The 24,242-nt window shown below is 39.4% G+C and overlaps 1 protein-coding gene across 3 annotated transcripts in view; it reads left to right on the top strand.

Moving 5' to 3' along the window:
- The first annotated feature begins 3,390 nt into the window (after positions 1 to 3,390).
- grb2b (growth factor receptor-bound protein 2b) overlaps positions 3,391 to 24,242 on the top strand; it is a 37,373-nt gene continuing 16,521 nt past the window's right edge. The window contains exons 1-2 of one of the 3 annotated variants that reach the window (XM_017705674.2): positions 3,391 to 3,545; positions 5,011 to 5,313. In XM_017705674.2, the coding sequence (XP_017561163.1) occupies positions 5,236 to 5,313 (78 nt within the window). In that variant the 5' untranslated portion in view covers positions 3,391 to 3,545; positions 5,011 to 5,235. Of the gene's footprint in view, positions 3,546 to 3,601; positions 5,314 to 24,242 lie in introns of those variants that run through there. The other 2 variants (XM_037544959.1, XM_017705675.2) reach the window with 2 other exon arrangements.

The raw sequence follows: 24,242 nt of genomic DNA, 5'->3' as shown, positions 1-24,242 counted from the left end.
ATACAAGGTTTTGTTGCCACAGCAGCGACATGTAAAGACGTAAGACGTAGTCTGAAAACCGCTCATTATTTACATTATTCTTTGATTTTTACAGGGTGACTCACAGCAGCATGCCCTATTTTAGTGTTTTTTTTTCTATTAAAATCTTATATAGCGCAGCTTTAACATTTGGCTCAAGTAATCTGGCCAACTCAGAAATCCTGCTGTAATAAATCTATCCAGCTTGTACTTGCTTTGTGCTGCCTCTGCCCTATCAGAGCTGAGGTGCTTTATGCTGTTGTACAGAACATTTCAATTTTCAATCATGGCTTTTCACTTCCTTTGTTGAATCCATTTTAAAGGGTGTGCCAGTCTTTTAGGTTAGGCCGCTCAAGTATAATCTATTTTTTTCATTTATTGTGTTCCTTTAAAAGTATGAGAACTTCAAATCAGGGTGTTTCTTCTGTATAGAAATCAGGTCTCCACTCACTTGTTATAAAAAATCAGTTTGCATAGTCCTTTAATATAAGTAAGATGAATATGTCATGTCTTCAGTACTCTGCCTTTGCCACTCGTGTCATAGTAGATGGTAGATGAAATGCATGGGCCCAGAAATTGTTTTTTATCTTCATCTTTGCATCTTGTGCCTCAGGCCTGGGGGTTCAGACTTTGGATATGTTGCACTTTGTGGGATCAATAAACTATAGCGTGGGCCAGACACCCTTTATAAATTATACTACAAAGCTTGGCCTGTTCTGCAGTTGTTATGGTGTCTTAATGATTATCCATTCACTTTAGTCTTTAATGGCTGTTTCTATTAGGCCTATAAGGCCATTCTGGTGCCTGAGTCTCACTTAAGGGACATTATGTAAGCTATTACTGTTAGCAGAGCTGTTAGATACTACATTTATCAACTAGCAAATGAGCAGATCGAGAAATGAGGTCTGTCCTCAAAAAGAGTTACTCAGGCAGTTTGGTGCATGAAAATACATAAAAATGCTGAATTACAGCTAAAGCAACATTTTAGTAGTTTGTGATATAAGTCTATTCTATGCTAATGTTTCAGGATTATTTGAGTCCAGTTCAGTAGATGTAGTACTACAGTAGAAATGGGAAAAGACTGAAAACAAATCAAGTTACTTATCTACAGGTAAATAAGCAAAACCCGTGGCACTGACAAACATGTCCAAAACCTGCATAAACTACACGATTCGCTGATAAAATCCATTTTCAAATTGGCTAATGCCACAAATACAGCTACATTTGGTACCAAATCACGCAAAACCTGAGAACATTACATGAAAACTGTGGTTCGTTCAAACCATGGTTATTAAATTGATGTTTAATTTGATTAACCATCCTGCTTAGTGTGGTAAACATCCTGTGCCAAAACATTTCTGCTCTAATGGGTTTGCTTTTGTCCAAAACAGCTCTCATCTACAGACTCCACCGAGAGGTCAATACAGCTCAACATATCATTTGATGGCAGCATGGGAATCCAGAGTGGCCATCAAGGTTAAAAACTGAAGCATTGATTCTACAAGCCTGGAGAGTGCCTCCTGTCTCTGTTGTGGTCTTCAGCTACACTGAGTTTTGTTTGAAAGTGTAATTCATCAATTTTACAGTCGTTCGGAAAACATCGAGTCCTGTGCATGCCATGTTATGGCTAAAAAGACCACTCTCGGGATTCGCTCAGTGTTTCAAAATGTTTTTCATAATTGAAGAAGTCATTCACAGTGGTTTGATGTGATATAGTCAGTTCTTATTAAACTGTTCACAGCCCTGGTGAAAGGAACCAGGTGTCCAAAGTGTTTAAAGCCTACAGCTACCGCACACAAAGTTATTGTAAGTTATGTTTTATGGTTGCTATTCGAGATTGTTTTATGATAGTTTTGTGCCTATCACCACCTCTGAAAAAATCGAATCAATTGCTTCAGCACTTTCATATCATATATATCACCACAGTCTTAGAAAAGATGGTTCTTTAAGGGTTGTTTAGTAAAAAAAATGGTTTTATATGAACACTCCAAGAACCATTTGCATGATTACAGGGACCTTTGCATCTTGAAAGCATTACACATACACATACACACTTCTCCTTCTGGGTTGTGGGGGTGTTGGAGCCCATCCCAGCTGTCATTGGGCGAAAGGCAGGATACAACCTGGACAGGTCGCGAGGCCATCGCAGGGCTGTTATTATTGTTTGTTATTAAGTTGTTATTATTTTCTTATTCTCTTCTAAATTAGGGTTCAGGTCTGATTATCTAGTAATATGTCTATTAATTTATTTAGGCCAATAAGACCAGAATATTCACTTTTTCTGGCTTGACACCTGGACCCCGAATGTAGTGTGCTACACGGCCAGTAAGTCATGGTTGTGATGTCACATATAAGCCATTGCCTCTGATTTGTCTAACTCATCTACAGGCATTTTACAAAGTCTGTGTTAATAGGATAAATTCCCCTATTTCAAACTTCAGTCATAGTTGTTGATCATGTAGACTATAATTTGAAGCAATTGCAGCTCTTGTGATTTGAACACTGCACTCTCTCAAATGACTTTTCGATGTAAAATCGATTCATCTTTCAGCTCAACATATCAGTGCATGTAAGGCCTAATTAATTCACTTCAAGCGCAGACTGAAGACACATCTCTTTACATAGCACTTAAATAAGCATTGCATTAAGTATTGATTGCAATATATCATGCTGCATATCAATATATCATGCTTATATATTGTATTGTATTGCACTGTGTATTGTAGTTTATTGTATTGTATTGTATTGCACTGTGTATTGTAGTTTATTGTATTGTATTGTAGTTTATTGTATTGTGTTGTATTGCATTGCATTGTGTATTGTAGTTTATTGTATTGTATTGTAGTGTATTGTTTTGTATTGCACTGTGTATTGTAATTTATTGTATTGTATTTTAGTGTATTGTATCATAATGCACTATGTATTGTAGTTTATTGTATTGTATTAGTTTATTGTATTGTATTGTATTGCACTGTGTATTGTAGTTTATTGTATTGTATTGTATTGTATTGTATTGTACAGAGTTGTGTGTTCAACTCTGTTCCTTTTCTCTCTGTATCTACAGTGACTTTTTGTTTCCAGCAGTATCTGAGCTCAGGACTGTCTTTCTCTCTAACCTACTGGTTTCTCTAGACAGACAAAGCTCTTCTTGTAAGTCGCTCTGGATAAGAGCGTCTGCTAAATGATGTATATGTAAAAATATACATTTCATATACAGATAACTGAGAAATCCCATGTATGACCGAACCATCTGTTTACCTCGTGTTTCTGGCTGTGCTCGGGTGTCAGTTGGGGAGTCGGTCGGCCGGGGGCAGACTGAACCCGTGTAAGTGAGCCGTCTCCTCCTGAGGAAGCGGAAACGCAGGAAACGCACGTCGCACAACCAGCAAAGCCAAACAAGCGGAGCTTCATCGCGGCGAAGCGGACTTTCCACAGCCAGGTTACTGGGAAAGTGAGCGCAGCGTCGGAATATTACTCAGAGTGGGATTTAAAGTGAGTTTAAAAAGGACCGAAGACCTCCCACGAGGGTGAGCGGAACTTATTTCAGTATTTCTCGCTGACAAACCGCTGAAGCGTGAGGGGTTTTTCTTCACGCCACGGCGTTAGATAACGTTAGCTTACTGGCTAACGTAGAGTTAGCAAAACAAGCTAACGCTAGCGTTACGGTTACAGCGGCCCGCCTGAGTCGTTAGCTCGCTGCCCGCTGCCCAGTGCGTTTTGTTGCCTGAAATGCGATACGGTCAGCGCTTGCCGACCACTTGTTGTTCAGAGCATGTTCGTACATTCAGGGCGGTCTGTTATACTCATTATTTCGGTTCATATTTAAGTCGGTGTCGCTGAAGGTTTGCCACGTTAGCGCGGTGGTGGCACAGCGGTACAAATCACTTGGCTGTTGGCGGAGGCTCACTTTGCTAGCTGGGGTGCGCTACCCTCGATAAAAACACACTTCTCTGGGTTTCCCCCTTTTCTTTACTTAACCTACGTTGGGCGTTTGCAGAGCAGAAACGTCTGAAGAGCGTTACTTTAAAGCGTTAGTCAGTTTGGCTGACTTGGCTTGGCTGGTGTGATGACCGATGAACGTTAGCCGGTTGGCGAACATTCTAGTCGGTTAACGTTAGTGAACGTTGGTGAGCTTTGGCGGACTTCGTAACGGCTCCCTTCGTCGCCCTTTACATTAAATATTATGACTATGTTTTACAGTATAGTGTTATTTTAAGAACCATTTGAGGCCATATTGAGCGTGATTTTGTACACGTTAGTTCTGTGGTTGTTAGTTGCCGTTAGGTTAGTGTCTTTTTCTGGCTGGCTGCGATTTGTAAGGAATGGTCAGCGATGGAAAAATCATTTTATATTACGTAACGAATTAAAATAGTAGGTTATATAGCATCCTTAGCTCAAGGTTATGCACCATTTACTTTAAAGTGGTTTATTAGCCAGTCGTCCTCACATTTTTTCCGTTAGCGATGGAGCCACTCTAGCCCGCTGCATCGCAAAGTTGGCTTTAGTAAAAGTTACAGTAAGTTAGCTCCTTTACTCAGTAGGCTCGATGACCGACTCGATGGACTGCTACCGAATCTGCTTAATGTAGCTAAGCTGCTGTATTTGAGCTGAATCTCTTTAAAGAGCGCTGCTCGTCTGTGCATGTGCCTCTGCGCCATGTCGTCATCGTGGTTCGTCGCTTTTCGTCGGGGGGGGGGACGGGACTGCGTGCTTCTGACCAGCTACTGGTCTAACGCCAGACCGCCTGCAGCCCAATGGGATGGGTGTCGGTTGATTTTCTGTTTCCCTATTGGACGACAAGCGGTCTTCGGAGAGCGCAGTTGGTCGCTGCAAGTGTCAGGCAGATGGGCTTCCTTCCTCTTTATAGGGAGCGCTGGGTTTTTAATACCAGTCGTATCGTGGGCGCGGCCCATTGAACAGTGTAACGCTATATTCAATCTGTTCGCTTTAGCGTCGGTGTCAGTTTTATTTGCACGCCTCTTTCATTCACAGGCGCCTCGCCGTGACCTTTATGTGAGGACCGAGACGGAGAGACGCGGGCCAGCGATTCGGAGCCACCGTTTGCAGCATCTGTCCTGGATCTACCCCTGTGTTCCCACTCGAGACATCTTTTGTCTTCATTCAGTCTGCCACAGGGGAACAGACTCTCCCTCAAACAGACGTTTTCGACTGCTCTGCTGTAGTTTAGTCTCTTGTAGGTGTCCGTCACGCTGAATCATGGAGGCCATTGCCAAGTATGATTTCAAAGCGACTGCAGATGATGAGCTAAGTTTTAAACGTGGAGAAGTCCTAAAGGTAAGGAGCCCTCTTTACGTCTTCACTGTTCATGCACGTGTAAATTGCAAATATGATGTATGGCGTGGTACTTTCGTCTGAGTTTAGCCTTAACATGTTCGTTGTCTAAAAAGACCATCATTAAATGTTCCATCTGAAATCCTGCTTTGACACTAAATCACATGGAGGTAGAAGGGATTGGCTTCTTTGCCTGTTACTTATTATGAGTGATATTGCATGTTAATCATTTTTGGCAGTTTAGGGGTGAGTCTTGATAAAAGGGTTCATTTGAAGCCAAAGCAGTCAGAATATCCGAAGCCTTTTTGTGTATATTCATGTGCTGTAGTGATGAGCAACAGTTTCTGTTGACAAACTGTGGCAGAGTATTGATAAGTAGAATATTATAAGTTCAGTGTGCAATTGGTACATCACTAGTAAGACACTGGAGTGTCTCGTAAGGTACCGAAATAAGTCCTTGGTTTGAAGGTCCAGTCTAAAAGAAATACTCGCAATATGTTTTCGAGAAATAATTATAAATATTTAATCAAGAATTGTCCGACATTATGCAGGCACTGTTGCGCTGTTGTGGGGCGTCATGCTACAGGCATCTTGCATCCATTCCTTTTCTCCTCCACTTGTAGTGAAATATGACTCAAGCATAATAGTTTTTGAAATCTTAAAGTATCAGTACTTGAGGGTGGAAAACATTTCTTCCTTCTTCTCACGGCACTAAAAATGGTTCTATATTTCTGCTTGCTTGCAAGACGTGCATGTTGCTCATCATGTCAGCCAGATGCTGTATGTTGAAATAAGGAGGAACAGAAGTGTCTTAAAATGCTTAAGTTCCACTTCTCTCTTTGCTTTACAGCCTGAATGCTTATCTTAACTTCAGTTTTTGTTAATCTGGTTGGCCCTTGAGGCTGCATGTCATGGCTGTGCTTTTGCAAAACTGAATTCTGCCTAAAGAGGCTTCAGGCTGCCTCCTTTGAGTTGAATTGTACAGCCTGCCGTAGAAAAGGGTTTTCACTCCAGTGCTCTGAGATTTAAATGCAATCATTGTAATCCCTCTCACTGGACGTCATAGGATCTTTGATAGAGAAGGCGGCGTAAGCACTCTGCATACATCGTGTCCTTTATCTTCTTACTTCTTGAATTGATGGCCTGATCTTTCTCTGGGAGGAGCGAAATAAAGGAGAGACAAAATAAAACACAACCCCCTTCTCCCGTCTTATTTCGTAAAGGATTAAAGAGCCATTAGTGCACTCTAGATTGGTTTGGACTGTTGGATAATGCTTACATAATATCACTATAAGTCACAAGCACACAGTACCTCAAGCATTGTGAGGGTCTAATTTATAGACAGAACTAAAGCTTAAGTATAGACTTGGCATTTTAAAAAAAACAGTGATGTAGAAGGTTTAGCAGGAAGCATGAGAATATACGTACATGTGCAAGTTGTTACACACAAGCGAGTGTTTCTGCAACTACAGGTCTCAGCAGTGTTCACAGTTTTAGCATAAAGCATAGAATGTATTTTCTCCCTGTCGTAATATATGCACACGCTACTTGTGAAGGTAAATATAATGTATAATGAAATATGGAAGTAATGTATTTTATGCAGTCTTTTAATGTAATGTAAGTTACAGAATTGTAAAATGCAGTTTCAGTTGAAAAGAAATAAGGTATACATGTTAAATTGGATCATGAGTGGTTGTCTTTAATCTTTTTTTTTCTTTTTTCATGTATTTGTATGTTTTTACCAAGGCAAAAAACAGATGATCCAGAATCTGCTTTTTCAGAGTCAAATTAAACTATTTTCAGTGGAAACATTAGTTGGCAAAAAAGCATGTGGGCAAGCTGTGGGTGAGCTTATCTAGGTGTCCCTGACTTCACAGAAACGCAGAGTAAGTATTGTCTTTTCATAGTCAGTGTTTTTTTATTCGTACCGTGTAGCTAATATGTAATATGCTTTGATCTAGATCTTTAAAGCAGTGTCATATACTTGCTACTTTCAAATATTTTACATGATCGGCCAAGGCCAGTGTAACGACATGCAATTTATTGTTTATTCTCAAATAGTGAAAATGCCTTTACTGTGGCATGTCCTTACTTCAGCAATGTAAAATGTCATGGTAATGACTTAATGTCGCTGTAAAGACAAACTTAAACCAGATGAAAATTTTAGAAATTGTTTTAAAAAAGATTATAAACTTAAAATTTCATTGTGTTAAGAAGTCTGACACTTTTGATGTGTTGATGAGGTTCTCACGCTGCCAAAAAATCCTGTACTTGCAGAAACACTCCCATCAAGGAAATCACGTAGTAAATATCAATTAAAGAATTGGACTAGCTGTTTTTTTTTTGTTATACGTCATTTATTTCAGTGGAAAGTTTTAAATGTGGTGTGTTTGGTCCTAATGCCTGTAGATGTGTACAGAAAGACAAAGCTTACTGCACTAGTTTTTATATTTGACTTTTCTGTCATTACTTACTCCTTGCTTATCTGTATAATGCCTTTAATTGTACTCTTCTGTGTGGCATCATTGTTTATCCACCCACTGAACGTTTTACTTGTTCTTTGAGTCAGGAAGCGATTCTGGTAGGTAGACTCTCTTAGCAGGAAGTACCAAGGGTGGATCAGCGCTTGAATGAAGCAAAATAGGACAGTTTATTATATTTGCATACAAGAGGAGGGTAATACTGCGTAACTTGCGTAGCATGCAGTGTACTGTCAGTTACATATCACAGTGTAGTTAAAATCATAGACATTGAAGCAAACTATATCAGCTCACCTCACTTAATCAGATGTTTACATGATCTGATTATACTGTTGGTGTCAAATTGTTGCCTGTTTATCTGCTCACTCCTCTGAAATCCTTTTGTTTCCTTGGTATATGTTTTGATGAAAGAACAGGCTCAGCAAAGCTGAAGTGACACCTTCTTTTCCTCTTCAAATTACTTTTCGCTTCCCTTTTTAACCTTTTCGAAGTCCTTAAGCTTCTTGGGAAACGGTCTTCCGAGAGCTGAGGTCATTTCGCTAAAAGCTCCATTAAGTCGAATTTTAAACCAATTCAATAATGTTGGCGTTTCTCCGAAACATTGCGCTCCAACCCTGGTGTTAGCAAGAAAAGCCACAAAAGAGGAAAAGAACCAAGTATACGGATAGACATATTTAGCCCAAGTCTGTTACAGAGTTGAGGCGAAAAAATGAAGCATGCCACATCCGTGCTTTATTAAAGTGGCTTGATGGCAGTTGTGGTATCTCACATGACCCCGTGCTTGACTGTTGCCACCTGTTGTCACAGGCGTAACACAATGCATGGCTGCTCTTTTTCGGCACAGGGTATGAGTTATGAGTGCAATCACGCAAATATCCCGTAGCATTGTCTGATGTGGTCTTCAAAACAGTTAGTGAGCTTGTGCTAAATGTACTGTATGGATAAACACATTGCACAGCAGACGTGTTGCAGCACTGATCTTGCCACAGCATTAAAAAAATTTTCTTTTAAGGCCTTTGGATTTTTGTTTTCATAACTGCTTTTTTCAGACATGTGGCCTTCATAAACACATTTAGGTAAAGTTGAAATGGAGCGTATTTATCAAACCTGTGATGAGTGCTGATCTAGCATCAGTTTTTTTTTCATATTCATATAAGTTTAATCATATGCGTAGATGAACTGCTCTGGTACATTTCATAAATAGTGTCATGCAGACATCAGAATATTAATACTGCATGTGTCTTTTGCTGCTTTTTGACGTCCTGCTCTGCAAAGCTTCTGTTACAGTGGTAGAACAGCAAACTGGGAAGAGCCAGTGTAAGCAAGCAAGCACTCATTGCTGTCCTGTTGTTGACACAAAATGATTAAGCACCTGTTTAAGGACCCATTATGCCAGCTAATTCTGTTCAGCCCCATGCAACATTTAACAGATATAGGCATGTAAGACATATAAACATCCTGATACTCTCCCTTGTTTTTAAAATACTATGGTCACATTAAGTTTTAGGAAAAGCCTAAGCTTTATAACAGAACTGTCAAACACTCTTAGCTGCTTATATTAATGGTCACTTTAATACAGCTTTCATAGTAGTTGCCATTAAATTCTACATATCGCTGCTGTCGGAAGAAAACCTCATATCTCCATTTTTGCCTTTTTTCAGTTTTTTAAATAATTTGGAAGTACCAGTTGTCCTTTACATTGTCTGTACATTTCATGATGAATGGATCAAAAGAAACGGCCCAAAATGATGTGGACAAAATTCTGGTTCCATTGACTTACGTTGAAAGTAAAGTAGGTTTTTTCCTTCTCCTGTAAAGTTACCGTTTTGGAGATACGAGGTGTTCTTCCGACAACAGCGATATGTTCCTGGTATTCTTTAGGTTCCTCCAAAGTCCATGAGCCTCGTAGCATCACTACTGAACACCAGGGATCAGCAGTGGCAGTTTGCTTGCATTTCATAGAAAGGGCAGTTGCTCTTGCCTTGACCCGTTTCACTCGCATTTAATTTTGATCTCTTAAGGCCTGGTGAGAATCTGATTCACCAAGCTTGTTCCATTTATTCTGCTCTCCTGCCTTTGAAGTGAGCGAGAGCCAGCCAGCCAGCCAGTCAGTCAGATCATGCCCCAAGGCTTATAGTCCTGTGGACACGCGAATTGTGTGGAGAATTGAGTTGGTGGTTAAAAAGCCCCGTTGCCGCATGTGTGACTGTATCCTTGTTCCTGGAAAAAACGTGTTTTAAGCACATCATTCTCTAAACTTGCTGCTGGGCTTTCCCGCACGCATTATGTAGAATGTTATTTTAAGTTATTGGAACGGCCAGTGTCATCTTTTTCAAGTTTCTCTCCAGTGGTTATTGATAATTGCGAAAAATGTAATTATTATCTAAGCCTGTTTGGTAAATTTTTCTCAGTTACTGTTTCTTTTCGTTCTCTCCTCTTTTCTGCTCCCTCTTCTCTACAGCGCACCCCATTCCTGCCTGATTTTACCCTTCAGGTGACTTTATGAAGTAGGACAGGATGGAACATACTAATAGACTCCAGACTCCCCCGCCTCACTGTAACCTTTAACCTGCTTACATCATAGTGAATTAAGCACAGAGGCATTGAAAGACCAGCAAAACCTCTAAAGAATGCAGTCCTTAAGAATGTGGAAAAAGGGGCTTTTGATATGAAAATGCAGCCAGCATTATAGTGTCATCTAATGTCTTTACTAGTTCATGAATAAACATAAACACACTGCCTGCTCTGTCAGTTGGTTCAGTGTGTTACCAGGTGCATTAATATTTCGGTCATTGTTGGCATATGGTTATACACAGTTAATCCATGAGTAGTCTTAAGACCTTTCTGGGAATATGATCATTTAAATAGCTTAGTCAGAATACCCCTCCCCATTTCCCCTCTTTCTAAATCCATCAAGGCTTTTATGCCCACACAAAAACATTTAATTTCTCATTCAGTAATGCTGCGACTTATTGTTTTTGTTTGTTTGGGGTTTTTTTTACATGTATTGAAGAAGAAGAGTCTAAAATGTCAGGAACTTCTGAGACTTTTTTCTGAATGTGAATAATAGTGGCACATGCCAATAAGGACTACTGTATTCCCTAAACATGCATGTATAGCACAATATTCTGGGTTCGGTTGTTAAAAACACATCAAGTAGCTAGTCACCGTTATCAGATTCTGCTCTTTACTGTACAGCCTATCAAGCGGGATGTGTCTGGTAATTATTAACTTCTGTTGGAATGATAAAGAGCTCTTGACTCCTGAAGATGAGCGTGGAGTGTGTACCGTCTAGCATGACTGCAGCATTTCTAAAACATCACTGCATTAGTGAAAATGGTGACCGTATCCTGAAATTCAAAACTGAGTCATTAGCATTAGAAATCCAGTAGCTAAATCCTAGGGGCCTTTGATCATGTAGTGTTTTATAATCTTAGTGACAGTTTGAGGATGGGTGACTGGCTGACTGCCTGCAGAAGAAGTAAAAATGCTGGATGTCGTCTGTGTCCCCTTCTGTGAAAGTGCCATTAACTATTCATTATCTCCTGCAAAGAGAGAGTGCAAGTGGATAACCAGGAATGACTCAGTCCCAGCTTTCCCTGAAGTCGTTAATGTTTTATTTCGTACTGACCTGACTTTTTGTAGCAGGGACAAGTGCTTAATAAAAGTTATGTAATGCCGTCTGTCTTTGCTGGTGCGGAAGCCATTGCAGTGTAGTTCGGTGCAGGTCTCTACACCAGCTAATAAAGAACAAACCCTAAGAAGTTCTTTGATTGGCTTCTTCAGATGCTTTCTGGTTCTGGTGCCTAAATGGAACCTAAAATGGAAACATGTCTCTGGACCCCATTTAAGGAGCACTTACCAGTCAACCGTCAGGGGGAGCAGTCGTGGGCTGGAGGTTAGGGAACTGGCCCTGTGAACGGAAGGTTGCCGGTTCGATCCCCAGACCCGACAGTCCATGACTGAGGTGTCCTTGAGCAAGACACCTAACCCCCAACTGCTCCCCGGGCGCTGTGGATAGGGCTGCCCACTGCTCCGGGCAAGTGTGTGTGTTCACTAGTGTGTATGTGGTGTTTCACTTTACGGATGGGTTAAAAGCAGAGGTGGAATTTCCCTGTTTGTGGGATTTAAAGAGTATCACTTAACTTATCACCCACTTAACCAGCGCATATCATGTTTAGTCACTCCCTTGTGTATAATGTGTAAGCTGCTTTGCGATGTCATACCAGGACTGAAATTTGCGTTTTAAAAAAATCCAGCCTCAAACTGCCAGTCTTGACGAACCTCAATAAATGGCTTAATTTGCTGGTGTTAAGGAGTAACGGCTGTGTACCTACAGTCTTATACCTTGTTAATACTGACCTGTTTAAAGAGCTTTCTGTGGCTAATCAGTGTCACTGGATAGCATTAGATAGTTAGCAAACACAGTGTAATTGTGCCATTCCATCTTATCCACTGTTGGTAGACTTTGGTAAAAGAAAAAATGTATTGAAGGATGACAGATGAACAAAAATTTGAGTGACTAGCTTATTTCCATAACAGTGAACCCATAGTAAAGCCTTGGCTTTACAATTAAAAAATAAAGTAAAACTTTTACAATTCTCTGTTCAGTGAGAACAGCAAGTTTTAGCTACACACAGAGGCTATGTAGAATAACGGTTAATATAAGTTTAAATACAGCGAGCGAGAACCATGGCAAATTCATGCTGATTAAGTTGTTCCTGTCACAAATCAGCTCTTGATTCTCATTTTCCCCCACTGCTCTGAAAGGCCCTGTTGGCCCTCTTGGCCATGTTTACTTAAAGATGCTACTCTCTCTCTCCGTCTGTCTCTCTTTGTCAGGCACCTTAATCAGCTCCAATTTTGCTTTAGTTTCTGTTATGCATTTGAATAATGCTTTGTTAGGCTACCACTTTATTGACTTTGTTTTTTTTTTGTTTTTTTTCTGAACGTGAAACATTCTATTTTATGTAACTCGTAATTTATTGCTGATGGGATTGATGGAGGATGGGGGTCAAATTCTAAGCCTTTCCCCCCCTAGCAATAATCGCCTCAAAGCACTGGTATGTAAAGCCTTTGTTTTGTCTTCTATCTGGCAGTACTGGACTTTTCCAGGAATAGATTTCACTTTATAATCCTGAGACCAAAGATGAACCTGATGCTTTAAGGGTTTTTTTTTTATTTAAATCACTTCCTTGAGCGTGAGTCCAGTGAGGTTTTCCTCACAAAAAGGTGGATTGTTCAAGCTGGTGATTCCGTTTTGTCAGTGATTTCTCAACTGCGCAGTGTGGTGAATGATTGATAGGAAACTTTGTTTCCTGTTAACAATAAATAGGCATATTAATGTAGGGCTGTTTTGAAGATTGTATTTTAGCGAGCTATTTTGAGACTGTGAAGCAAATGAGCTTGTCAGTAGCTGGTCTAATTTAGTATGTGGCATGTCTCTGTCTGCACACTAATCTGATGGCTCCTTTTCATAATACATACAGCTGGTGTTGTGTTTGTTAGGTTATTTGTTTATGGTTTTCTCTGCCCAGATGTTATGATTATTGATTTGTTTATTGTTGTACTTTTTTACTCTTCATTCCTTCTTTCTTTGTTAAGATCCTCATTTGCTGTAGCTACAACTGCAGCTGCTCTTCATGGGATCATACAATAACAACAAATTGACGAAAGGAAAATAAAAGATAGTATAACAAGAAAAGTGTAAAATAAAAAGAATTTAACACTAATAATAACGTTTGCGTAATGTGGTGCAGTTATGAATATAAAGTATATAAAGTAATTTCAGTACCATGCAGTACAACAATACCTGAGCAGAGGTGGTATACAAGTAACTCATGTTCATGCGAAGTTGTAGAACCACCATATTTTCAGTCTATTGAAGTCATTTATTTTATGGGAATAATAATGTTATTTACAGCCTGAACAAGTTCCAGTTTCGTGTAGCCAACCCTATATGAACTGATAAGATGCCCCACCAACCACTGTTTAGAAGTAGTTCGGGCCATTTACGGACTGATATATTCTGGTGTACTGACCAAAATACACTGGCTCATGTAAACATCAGTACTGCTGTAGTTGAGAAACTTCGTCATACTTGTTTTATCAGTTGCGACAGTTCAAGTCCACACTCTTAAGGCTTATTATTGGCATGCTTGCAATGTCGTACAGAGTTCTGTGCACTAGTTAAGAGTTCAAATCAGAGAAATCCATTGCAGCATTTGACATTCCTCTTTAAATACTGCCCACCGTCCTTAGTTATCCCTGCTGTCGAAACATTTACTTGTTGCCCATTGTCTACATTAAGTTAAAGAATAGAGCACTACTGTCACAAAGGTATCCGGGATGCTGTTTTTATCTCAGGAGGTCAGTATGGTGTTAAGTCTTGAGTATAGTCTGCTTCTATATATTGGACAAAATGAAACAAATTACCCAGCCAAGACTTCTGGCTGCCCATGTTTATACTTGGCCTGTGGCGTTTTGTTCTTTTTTCACAGTGCTCAGTTTAGTAGCCTATATTTGAACTTGTGTGTGAACTGTTTTTGGGGCACCCAAAAACCAGGGATGTGGTTAAAGTAACTGACCCCTACACTGATTAGTCGTGTAAGGCCAGGTGTGATCTCTTTTTGGGAATGTACATCTGTGCACAACCTTTCGTAGTGGATGCCATCAGAATTTACAAATAACAAGATTACGCCTACATTTCTGCAACCCATCCCCAAGTCTCTTCTGATTTTTTTTTTATTTTTGTACAGAAACATTAGCATAAATGTTTGAGGTCTCGTTAGTGTGAAATGATGACGAATGTTGGTTTGGATTGATGTAAAAAAATTCTAATCTGGCTGTTCAGACCGAGTCGCGTTGCCACAGATTGGATACGTATCGGATTTCAGTACCACATATAAAAGCGTCTCAAATCAGAATTGAAAATGTCGGATTCAGTGTGTTTGATGCTGTTCGCACTGACACAGATATAAGGAAAAAGACTGAATGTGGTCCACCTTTACTTGCTTTGTAAACGTGGCCTAATACACTATTGTCCATAAATGTCCCAGACACTCTTGTTTAGGTCTAACAAGCTTATATGGATGCACAAAGCTTTTTTTTCCTGGCCAAAACTGTCCCACTTTACAATGAAGGTCAGTCCCAGCGTTACAACAAGCCTTACCAGTACTGTACTCCTTGTGTTTTCTGCTTGCTTTGTCTCATAACATTCTTTGAGATCAAAGGAAGACCACTTAATGTGGTACAACTTAAACATTTTCAAGATTTTCTTATGAAAATTACCTTGTCCCTTGAAAGATGTAGTTTTCGCATGGAGATCTTGTGATTATGAATCATGGTAGGAGGGGGAAAAAAAGAAGCTTATTTTTGTCTCTGTACATTTGAGTTGAGCTGTCTAAAAATGCATCTAGGCTCGCACTCTCTAATAAGCTGTGTACTTAGCATGATTAGATGAGCCAGGAAGCTTTTGAATTTGTATGAGGCCTGGCACTCTAGAGGAAACGAGGTGTCTCTCTCACTCTGTCATTAAGGTTGTTTTACAGCTTGAGTGTTCCAGCAATCAAGAATGACTGTTAAAGCCCTTTCATAAGACCTCGAAATCCTTAGTAATTAATATTGCTTTCTCCATATTTTATGGTTGCGGTATCCGGGTTGATGATTAAACGTGAAGAAAAACGTGGACTTTCATCGGTTTACTTACAGTATGTGAACTGTGTGTATATTTTACTAATAAGATGCAGATTCTTTTTTTTTTTTTTTTTTGGAAGAACAATCATTTGTTATTGAAATCATGGGACAGGAGAGATAAAGTCAGAAAATTCAAAAAACAAAAAAGCTCTTGTCCAAGGTTTGTCGTTAGTGAACCTGTCTTAAGTTTAGACCTGATTTCCCTCCTCCTCTCCTTAACAGTTTTGTCTGTTTGATTACGTGTGTGTGTGTGTGTGTGTGTGTGTGTGTGTGTGTGTGTGTGTGTGTGTGTGTGTGTGTTGTCATTTCTCGCTTAAACAGTGTGACTTCTGGTTGGTCTGGCTTATTTAAGTGACTTCATTACGTACTCATTCTCACAGTCTCATTTGTTCATTGCATGTCTCTCTCAGAGCTGCTGTAAAGGAACATTAGTCTTATGGTTATTATTCTGTTTTATCCTAAACAGTCTTCTCTGTTACTGGTCCACATTTTAGTATTTCCTATACAGTAAAATAGTCCTGGCTTGGGTGAGAGGATGTAACTTGCAGGTTATCATTTGCATTGTGGTGTTGTACATGATTCATTCATTATTTGGCCAGATTTGTTGCTATATATAAAATGGTATGTTTTAAAATGCACACATATACTAATTTCAGATCCCAGGTCTAGTAAGGATTTGATCTCAGATATAGTGTTGTGATGTAACAGTGTGTAGCAGGGGAGAGCTGGCTTGTGCCTGAGGAGTAGTGTCTAGCTCTAACTTGGTCTTCTTGTGTCTCCACACAGTGGAGAACACTTGAAGGATCTAAATTATTAGTTTGAGGTTGTTTGCAAAACTAAAGCAATAAAACGACGTGTTGTTTTATCAGCGAGTAAAATTCGTGGGAGCTCCCATTCCTTGTGTTTGAAAACAACATAAGCAATCATGGTGGTGTACAGTGTTCCCTCGCCACTTCGCGGTTCACCTTTCGTCGACTCTGTGCATCACGGGTTTTCAAAAAATATTAATGGAAAAAAATATATCGCGGATTTTCGCTACTTCGCGGGTTTTCTGCGGAACTCGATCTGTGGAAAATATGTATATTTGACTGTATTTTACAGTAAATGTAAAGGTTACAATACATGCACAGAACAGTGTGGGAATGGTTATTAAGGGAAGGGGAAAGGTTTATGTAGCGTAAAAGTGTGGGGGAGGGTTTATAAAGCCTTAAAATAGTGTATAAATACCTAAATAAATATAGCATCCCTACTTCGCGGATTTTCGTTTATCGCGGGTGGTCCTGGAACGTAACACCCGCAATAAAAGAGGGAACACTGTATTCTTCAAGTCCAATTAATCAATTAATCATTTGGGTCTCTAATAAACTCTCAACCTAAACAGCGGTACATTTGGTTGAAGCAGCTGTTAACACCATTGTTGCACATTTCTAAAAATGAAAATGAGCAAAATATTCTTTGGCCCAGTATGAAATGGGAAGCATTCAGTCACAACTTCCTCAGTATTTAATATTAATTAATTTATAAATAACAAATTAAATTAACTGACTATAAATGTGCACACAATCAAATAAGAATGTGCAGCCTGGTATATTCACATAGTGTATTTTTATTATTTTTTTCTTCTGTATTTTTAGCGAGTTTTCTGATTGATGATGCTATTCTGGTCTGTATGCATCATGGGTATTGATTTATAAGTTGCAGGGGAGATTGGTTGCATGTAGCAGCACCCTGGTAACGTGTGCATGTGAGTTTGCAGCCGCCCTTGACACCACTTTGTTCTCACTTCCTGTTTGGTGCCTCTTCCACCCCCTGCAGCTTCCTGTCTCCATGGAGCTGCAGTGGAGTGCATGTGTTGAGCACTTGAGCAAACCTCACTCTATATGGCTTGATAGTTTTGCTCACATGAATGTGTACATATGTGTGTTCTTCTCTTTTTGTCCTTGGCCAGATATGTCTTCATTTCATCCAGACGAGGGAAGTGTATGAGTGTGCATGACAAATAGTTGGACTTTGCTCCTTTTCTCAAGTTCCTCTTCCTTGTCATGTGTCTTTGACTAAATCCTTTGTCTCACCCTTTTTGAAACGTTTCTTAAAGAGCTTGATATTGAATCATTCCTCGAATCTCAGATACTTCCACTGTGTGTGAAACAGAGCCTAAAGAAGAACTCGGGTGCACTGTTTCAGTGTAGTGGTTACTTTCCAATAGAGGTCTCTGTTCACATTAAATGCATTGTTATAGTTTGCTTTAATTCTTCAGCTGATGGCAAATAGAGTGCTAAATCTATACTTTACAATCCTTGCTGCGATGTGCAGCAGAGACTGTAAGCTATAGAAACACGGAGTGTGGTAGCTCTCTCACCTTCAGTTTTTTTCCCACAGTGTCTCTGTTTCATGGCATACGTTTTATGCTGTATTAATGAATGGAATTTTTAATGGTCGTAATACATTTTTGAGATACTTTCTATTATTTATTAGCTAAAAAGGGAGAGGGGCTGTGCAAGTGAGCGCATATGCTGAACCAACAAAAGCACTACGATGTTCCGGCTTTTCATTGGTATATTTTGTGCTATATTTAAAAGCACAATTGCTTTTAAATGTAGCTTATTGCTTATTGGCAACATTTTTCTTTATATTACTATTCATCCCAGCCAGAGCATTGGTGCGGAGTGGTCTCATCTGACAGCGGGGTAGAAAGTTCTGTCATGAGGCTTGTGTACAAGCTTGTGTACAAAAATATATTACGGTACCTTCACGTTCATAATGCACAAAATCCCACAGTGTTTTCTGACATTTGATAAGTTGGAACAGACAAAAAAGAATCAGTAGTGCCACATTTATTAAATAATATTGAAAACTATGAATCCAATGGTTTGTGTTCAACACTTCACATCTTGTGCTGTTTTAATTATTTTAATTAAACAGGAACAACATTGCTGTTGTTGAAATGCAACATGCAATTACTGTGTGTGTGTGTGTGTGTGTGTGTGTGTGTGTGTGTGTGTGTGCAATGTGGAGGGAAAAAATGTTATATTGCTGCATAGAACATGTGCAATATGTCTGACAATGTGTTAATTCAGTTTTGATAACATGTTAATTTTTATTATGACAGTCAAAGGTTGGTGCTGTAATGACCAAAATGATTTGCATTTGTTTGATGATGTAAATACCTTTGTTGATATAGATACCCACAGAAACCTAACCGGGACATGGGAATATGTCATGTTCGCAGCATATTATAAAACATTTAATGATATTTGTTCAAGGACTTATTTACATGTTGCAAGCAATATATTTTTTTTTTATTAGTTTTTTTTTTTATTATGGACCACGTACATGCACACTTTAGGGTGGTGGTTCTCAATCCCAGATCTTAGATTCCTTTAATTTAATTTTTTTTTTACATGCTTAACATCCACTTCAGCTCTTAGGGTAATTTGAGACTTCAAAACTATCAGAAGTTGGGTGTTTTTCAAAATACCCATTAAAATCACTGTGCTATGGTTGCTGTTCTCTGAGGTGACTAACCAAATGTGGGGCTGCTGTCCTCATCTAGATGTTTAACGGCAGCACAGTAGCTACACTCCGTCACCATCTCAGCATGTGTGACTCAGAGCTGCAGACAGGCCTCCTGAAGGAAGCAGTGACTCAGTGACGGGTCACATGGCAGGCTGTGAGGTTTGAGGTTTTGGTGCTCAACTTGTATGTCTTGGATGGTGCATCGGTCAGCCTTCTGTAGGTCTGATGTATGAATTGCATTGCATTGAACAACCATTGACAGTAAAACACGTGAACAACAAATCTAAATGATGGACCTAAACAAGTGGTCAGTTTTTTTTAAACCTGTATATATGGGCATATATGTTAAAAATATAGTCTTATGATGTTCGGACTTCTAATTATGCACTTTTTACTATTCATGTCATTTTTATTTGTCTGCAACAGACAAAATATATAAATTCAGAGGTTTTGTGTATGTGCCTACAGCCAATTAAACAGGACCAATTTTATGCTATGGATTGTTGGCATTGTCAGGATTCACACTCTTAAGTTTGCAACAGTAGGGTAAAACCTTAGACAGCTAGGCAAGCTGGCATCTCCATTGTCTAGAAACTTGACTCAGATTTATTTAGTGGTGGTGTGGAAACAAGATATGAACTCTACAGTGTAAATAGTCATTTACTATTAAAAATGACCAGTGAATCTACACCTGTAATAAGGTAATAGTAAATTATTGGTGAATCTGGGGAAAAACATTTTCTTAGGGTACTGTTTACAACTGGGTACTTTGTTTATTTATTTTTTCCTTTTCAGAAATGTAGAAAAATCAGTGAAATTCCCCTTTAGTGAAACAGTTGATCAGGGCACTGGTATGACGGCATCTTTGAACATGGATATTAATAATCATATTCTCATATGCTAGGGTATTTACTGTAGGTAAAGATCCCACACAACACTTTCCATTGATGGTTTTTTCATGTATATTCATTTCATATGTCTTTTTTACTCTATTAGAGCTGAAACAGATGAAAGCAGCTCTCCCTCCTGTTGTCATCACTAAGCTGTAATCTCATCGCCATTAACTCTGTTACACAGCCCACAGTGCTGATTCAGCAAAGAGATGGCATAAAGAGGAAGAGTGAGGGAGGTATCCTTAAAATGAATTCTTTTACCATTATGGATGTGTGAAGAGAGCCAGTAAAGAGTGAATGCGGCAGAATTAATACATATGCCCAAGTGTGAGTGTGTGAGGGAAGTGATGGTAACCTGAACCATTAGGAAAGCAGACCCAGCACGTATTTGCTAATATCGTAATCCTGTAAGGGTTGCATGGGTGTTTTTGGTTAAAGCACCTTTCTAAAGCAGAAAGTGACAAGGCTCCTTCATCATTGCCAGTTATTTTAAACCCTCTCCAAGCCACCTGTCTTGGCCTTAGCACTGCAAGATTGAGAGGAGTCTAGTATGATGACCAGTACAGCGTCTGATGATATCTGTAACAAACACTCAAAATGGATAAATGTGAGCAGCCTAAACCATGATGCTCTTTCTCAAGTATTACAATCACATTTTTTTTATTGTATATTCACATTTAATTAAATGTCTTCTCTCTGGAGATTTAGCTGCTGTTCTCACTGGAAATGTGGAACAAACACCGTTTTATTGCGCTGTGTAGAAATGGCTACGTTTATCTAGCCTGATTTATACAGTGCAATAAGACTGTATACAAATCATGTTTAACGATCTTTTTGAAGCTCCTATTTACGTTGCACACAAAACAAAGCACTTGAGTAGAAGACGCATGTGTAAAACAACCCTAGATTCCTATAACTGTAGATGTAAATACTTGGTTAGGTGTAAGCAAGAGCTTTTAAGGGGTAAAGGAATCAAGGAATGTCCATCCATCTAAGCTTTCTCACATCTAACAAATCCAGGTCAGCTCAACAGCTATTTAGTAGGTCCTTCGTGAGCCAAATCGGGTATATTGTAATGGATTTGTCTCCCTATAATGTATCAGGTGCCTATTGCTGATTTTCATCATTGTTTTTGACATTTCAATAAAAATGGAAAGCTCTATCCCATTCTGTAATTAAATCACACCTGTAGGGCTGGCATGAGGAAGTCGAACTCTCAAGAACTCCCATTTGTTACAATGGTAGTCATTTATTTACAGCATTTGCTCTTATCCAGAGCGACTTACAGTTTGATCATTTTACACAGGGAGGCGAAGGTGGTGTTAGGAGTCTTGCCCAAGGACTCTTATTGGCATTGTGTGGAGTGGTTACCCAGGCGGGGCATTGAACCCCAGTCTACAGTGTAGAAGGCAGAGGTGTTACCCACTACACTAACCAACCACTACATTTAGTCAACACTTGGTGTTCATGAGCTTTATCCCTGTTTTAAAGAAAATATTTTTATCACACAACCAGGGAAAAAATGGCAATAACCCATTGATTTCATTTGAAAGGTAAATGCCACATCTTTAGCTTGAACATAAAAACAAGAGATAGGAATCAAAATGGCCCAGGACTGAGGTGGAGACTGTAATTCTGAAAACACACAGTTCCTAGAAACAATGAGCAGAGAAATGGAACGAACTGACGTCGACAGCAGTTCAGGATCCGTACGTAATGGTAGACGCGATATCAATGTATAATATCTCTAATGTTGAAGCTTTAACGAAGTGGGGATGGCTCTTTCTTGCTGGGTGGGAGTGACCTCTGTATTTAACTAGTAATCAAACTCCCCCACAAAGGACTTCTTGACATGAACTGTGAGTAAGTCAAAAAAAAAAAGGTCTGTCTTGTCTCTTTCAAACTCTTTTTGCTGTTTTCCTACAAATCCTTGTTTCCTTTCTGGGAAATGTCTTCATGTTTATACTAGCACCGTGATATCTAAAGAAAACTTGTGTAATATTCCTGCCTAACAGTTCTCCATGTTCCATTTTTTCTTCTGTTGATCCTTCATGGCCTGAGGGGAGTGAAAAAGTATGCTTTATACTTTGTTTTAAATAAATGATTGTGTGGTAATGGCTCACTGTAATGGAGCACTTTTATACTTTGTCTGAACCCTGAGAGAGTAAGTTGTTTAATTTTCCCTTTGGTGTAGTCATGTTGTTTTTGGTGACTGTTGAATGACAGTTTGGATTACGTGAAACGAAAAGCCTGTGCCAGTGCAGATCCTGGTTGCAAAGGTATGTACTCTTGCTTCAGCACCATCAGTAATACAATTTGAATGATGTGCTTTTCATCTCTCTGACGGTTCTCTAGACAACAAAAAAGCTGGTTGCTTGCCTGTCAGAATGTGAGATTGTCACTTGGTTCTAATCAAGACTGAGTCTGGGTAAGTGCAGTAATTTGCTGCAAGTTGCAGCGTGCCCTTGACTTTCTCCTCCATAGGGATGTTTGAGTAATTAAGTACGGTCGTCTTAGCGCTGACTAATGCTCGGAGATGGAAGATGAGCACAAGGAGCATTTCTTATGAATACGTCTCCTGGGAGCTGAACTTCCATTAACACTGTCAAGATCAGCATCTCATTTATAAAGCCAGGCTTTGTCATCTTTACTCTGTCATTTTGACCCCAATTTAAGAGACCACAGTACAGCTTTTGAGCTGTCCTTTTTGTTTTGTTAAGGCTCAGCCAGGGTAGAGCGTGGTGCAAAACGTTCCAAGGCCTTTAGGTCTTGAGCGATTTGGAGTTTGCGATGCTGATGGTACCAGCAGAACTCTGGTTGTAGTCTTAGTCATCATCATTACAGCTCTGTAGTATAAACCATTTCTTTTGTCTGGCATGGTTACAAGAGTTCATATTCTCATTTCATTTTGGGGCCAGCAATTTGAAGCATACGGGGTCATGTAAAGGAGAGGTGTCTCTGCTTTCAGAGTCCTCTGTTGATTATAGAAAGATTTGAGGGGATTCATTAGTCACTTTAATCTTTTTGTTGGTGCATTTCAGGATCAGTCATGCTGTCTCAAGTCCTTTTTATTTATTTATTTCTTTTAATCAATACAATTCACTTTGTGTTTAGATAGTATGTTCCTATCAGAACATTTGAGTAACCTTCATCTCTTCCATCTACAGGGTCTTAACTGAAGCACCCTTCCAATACAGAATATTGGAAATTACATAGTTTGTAGTGCTGCCTGCTGCAGATGAGGCTTAGTTCTTGACTTCCTCTTGGCCAGCTGTGCTGACTATGCATACACAGATGTTTGCTTTGACGGTGTGCCAATGTGTGACTATCGATTCCTTTAACCATAACATGTTCATCACACATAACTGGGAAAGCAAAGGTGTTAGTCATTTACAGCCTTTGAATGAGTTTTGATGCCTTCGGTTCCTGGTGTAATCAGTTCTCGACCTTGTCATGCGCTGAGGTGCAGAGTGGCTGGTACTAACATGCACACTTGCAGCACTGTTAAACTGTACCAATGAAGGCCTTGTTTAGTGAGCATTGCTATTTATTATGGTGGAGAGCTGTGCTGAGACAGCCTTTTGTTGAGTCATGGACTGAAGTGTTGATATTGTAGTTAAGAGTGGCTACTTTTATTCATTAATGTAAATGAATAGTTTAACAAGTGTAAAAACATTTTAAAAAAATCTATAAACTTGTTTCATGAGTTCTGCAAAGTAAAGTGAACTGATGAACGTTGTAATTTTCAGCCAGGAGTAGAAGAAGTTTAAGCCAAATTTGGTATTGGACAGCTATGAATACACTGAACACCTGCCCAACTGTATGTTCACAGAGATAACCAGCCAAGATAATAATTTTGGCAGGTCTACCTCTGACAGTGCTTAAAAATACAAGCTGGTAAACCTAACTGATGAACCCAGTTCGTATTCTATCTGTTGTGATTTGAAAACATAAGATTGTAAAAGACCAGCTAACTGCTGTGTAAACTGTTAGACCCTTTTCACCTTTATGGTACCAATATGTATAATCATGATGATGATTATTTACTTTCTTGTGTAAATTGTTCATCTGCCTTTTTCCATATTATTAACACCCTCATTAATTGTTGAAGGCCTATGGTTAATTTCTGGATAGAGGAAGTGCATTTATATTTGTTGTAAATGGGTAACAGAAGGCAGAAGCCCATTATCAGCAACGGGACATGTGGCCTACAGTTGAAAGGAGCTTTGTTCAGTGGTCAATGGATTAATTCACACTCTTGTATGATCCTGCCTTGATTTATAGGAGTCTGCAGATTAGTAGATGCGTTGGGAGCCGTTCCTCTACTTGCAGTGGATTGAGAAAAGTG

This window comes from Pygocentrus nattereri, chromosome 14 (assembly GCF_015220715.1).
Source record: "Pygocentrus nattereri isolate fPygNat1 chromosome 14, fPygNat1.pri, whole genome shotgun sequence".
Taxonomy (NCBI): Eukaryota; Metazoa; Chordata; class Actinopteri; order Characiformes; family Serrasalmidae; genus Pygocentrus; species Pygocentrus nattereri.
Note: the sequence above shows the minus strand (reverse complement) of the source record. Positions and strands in the feature narration are given on the sequence as shown.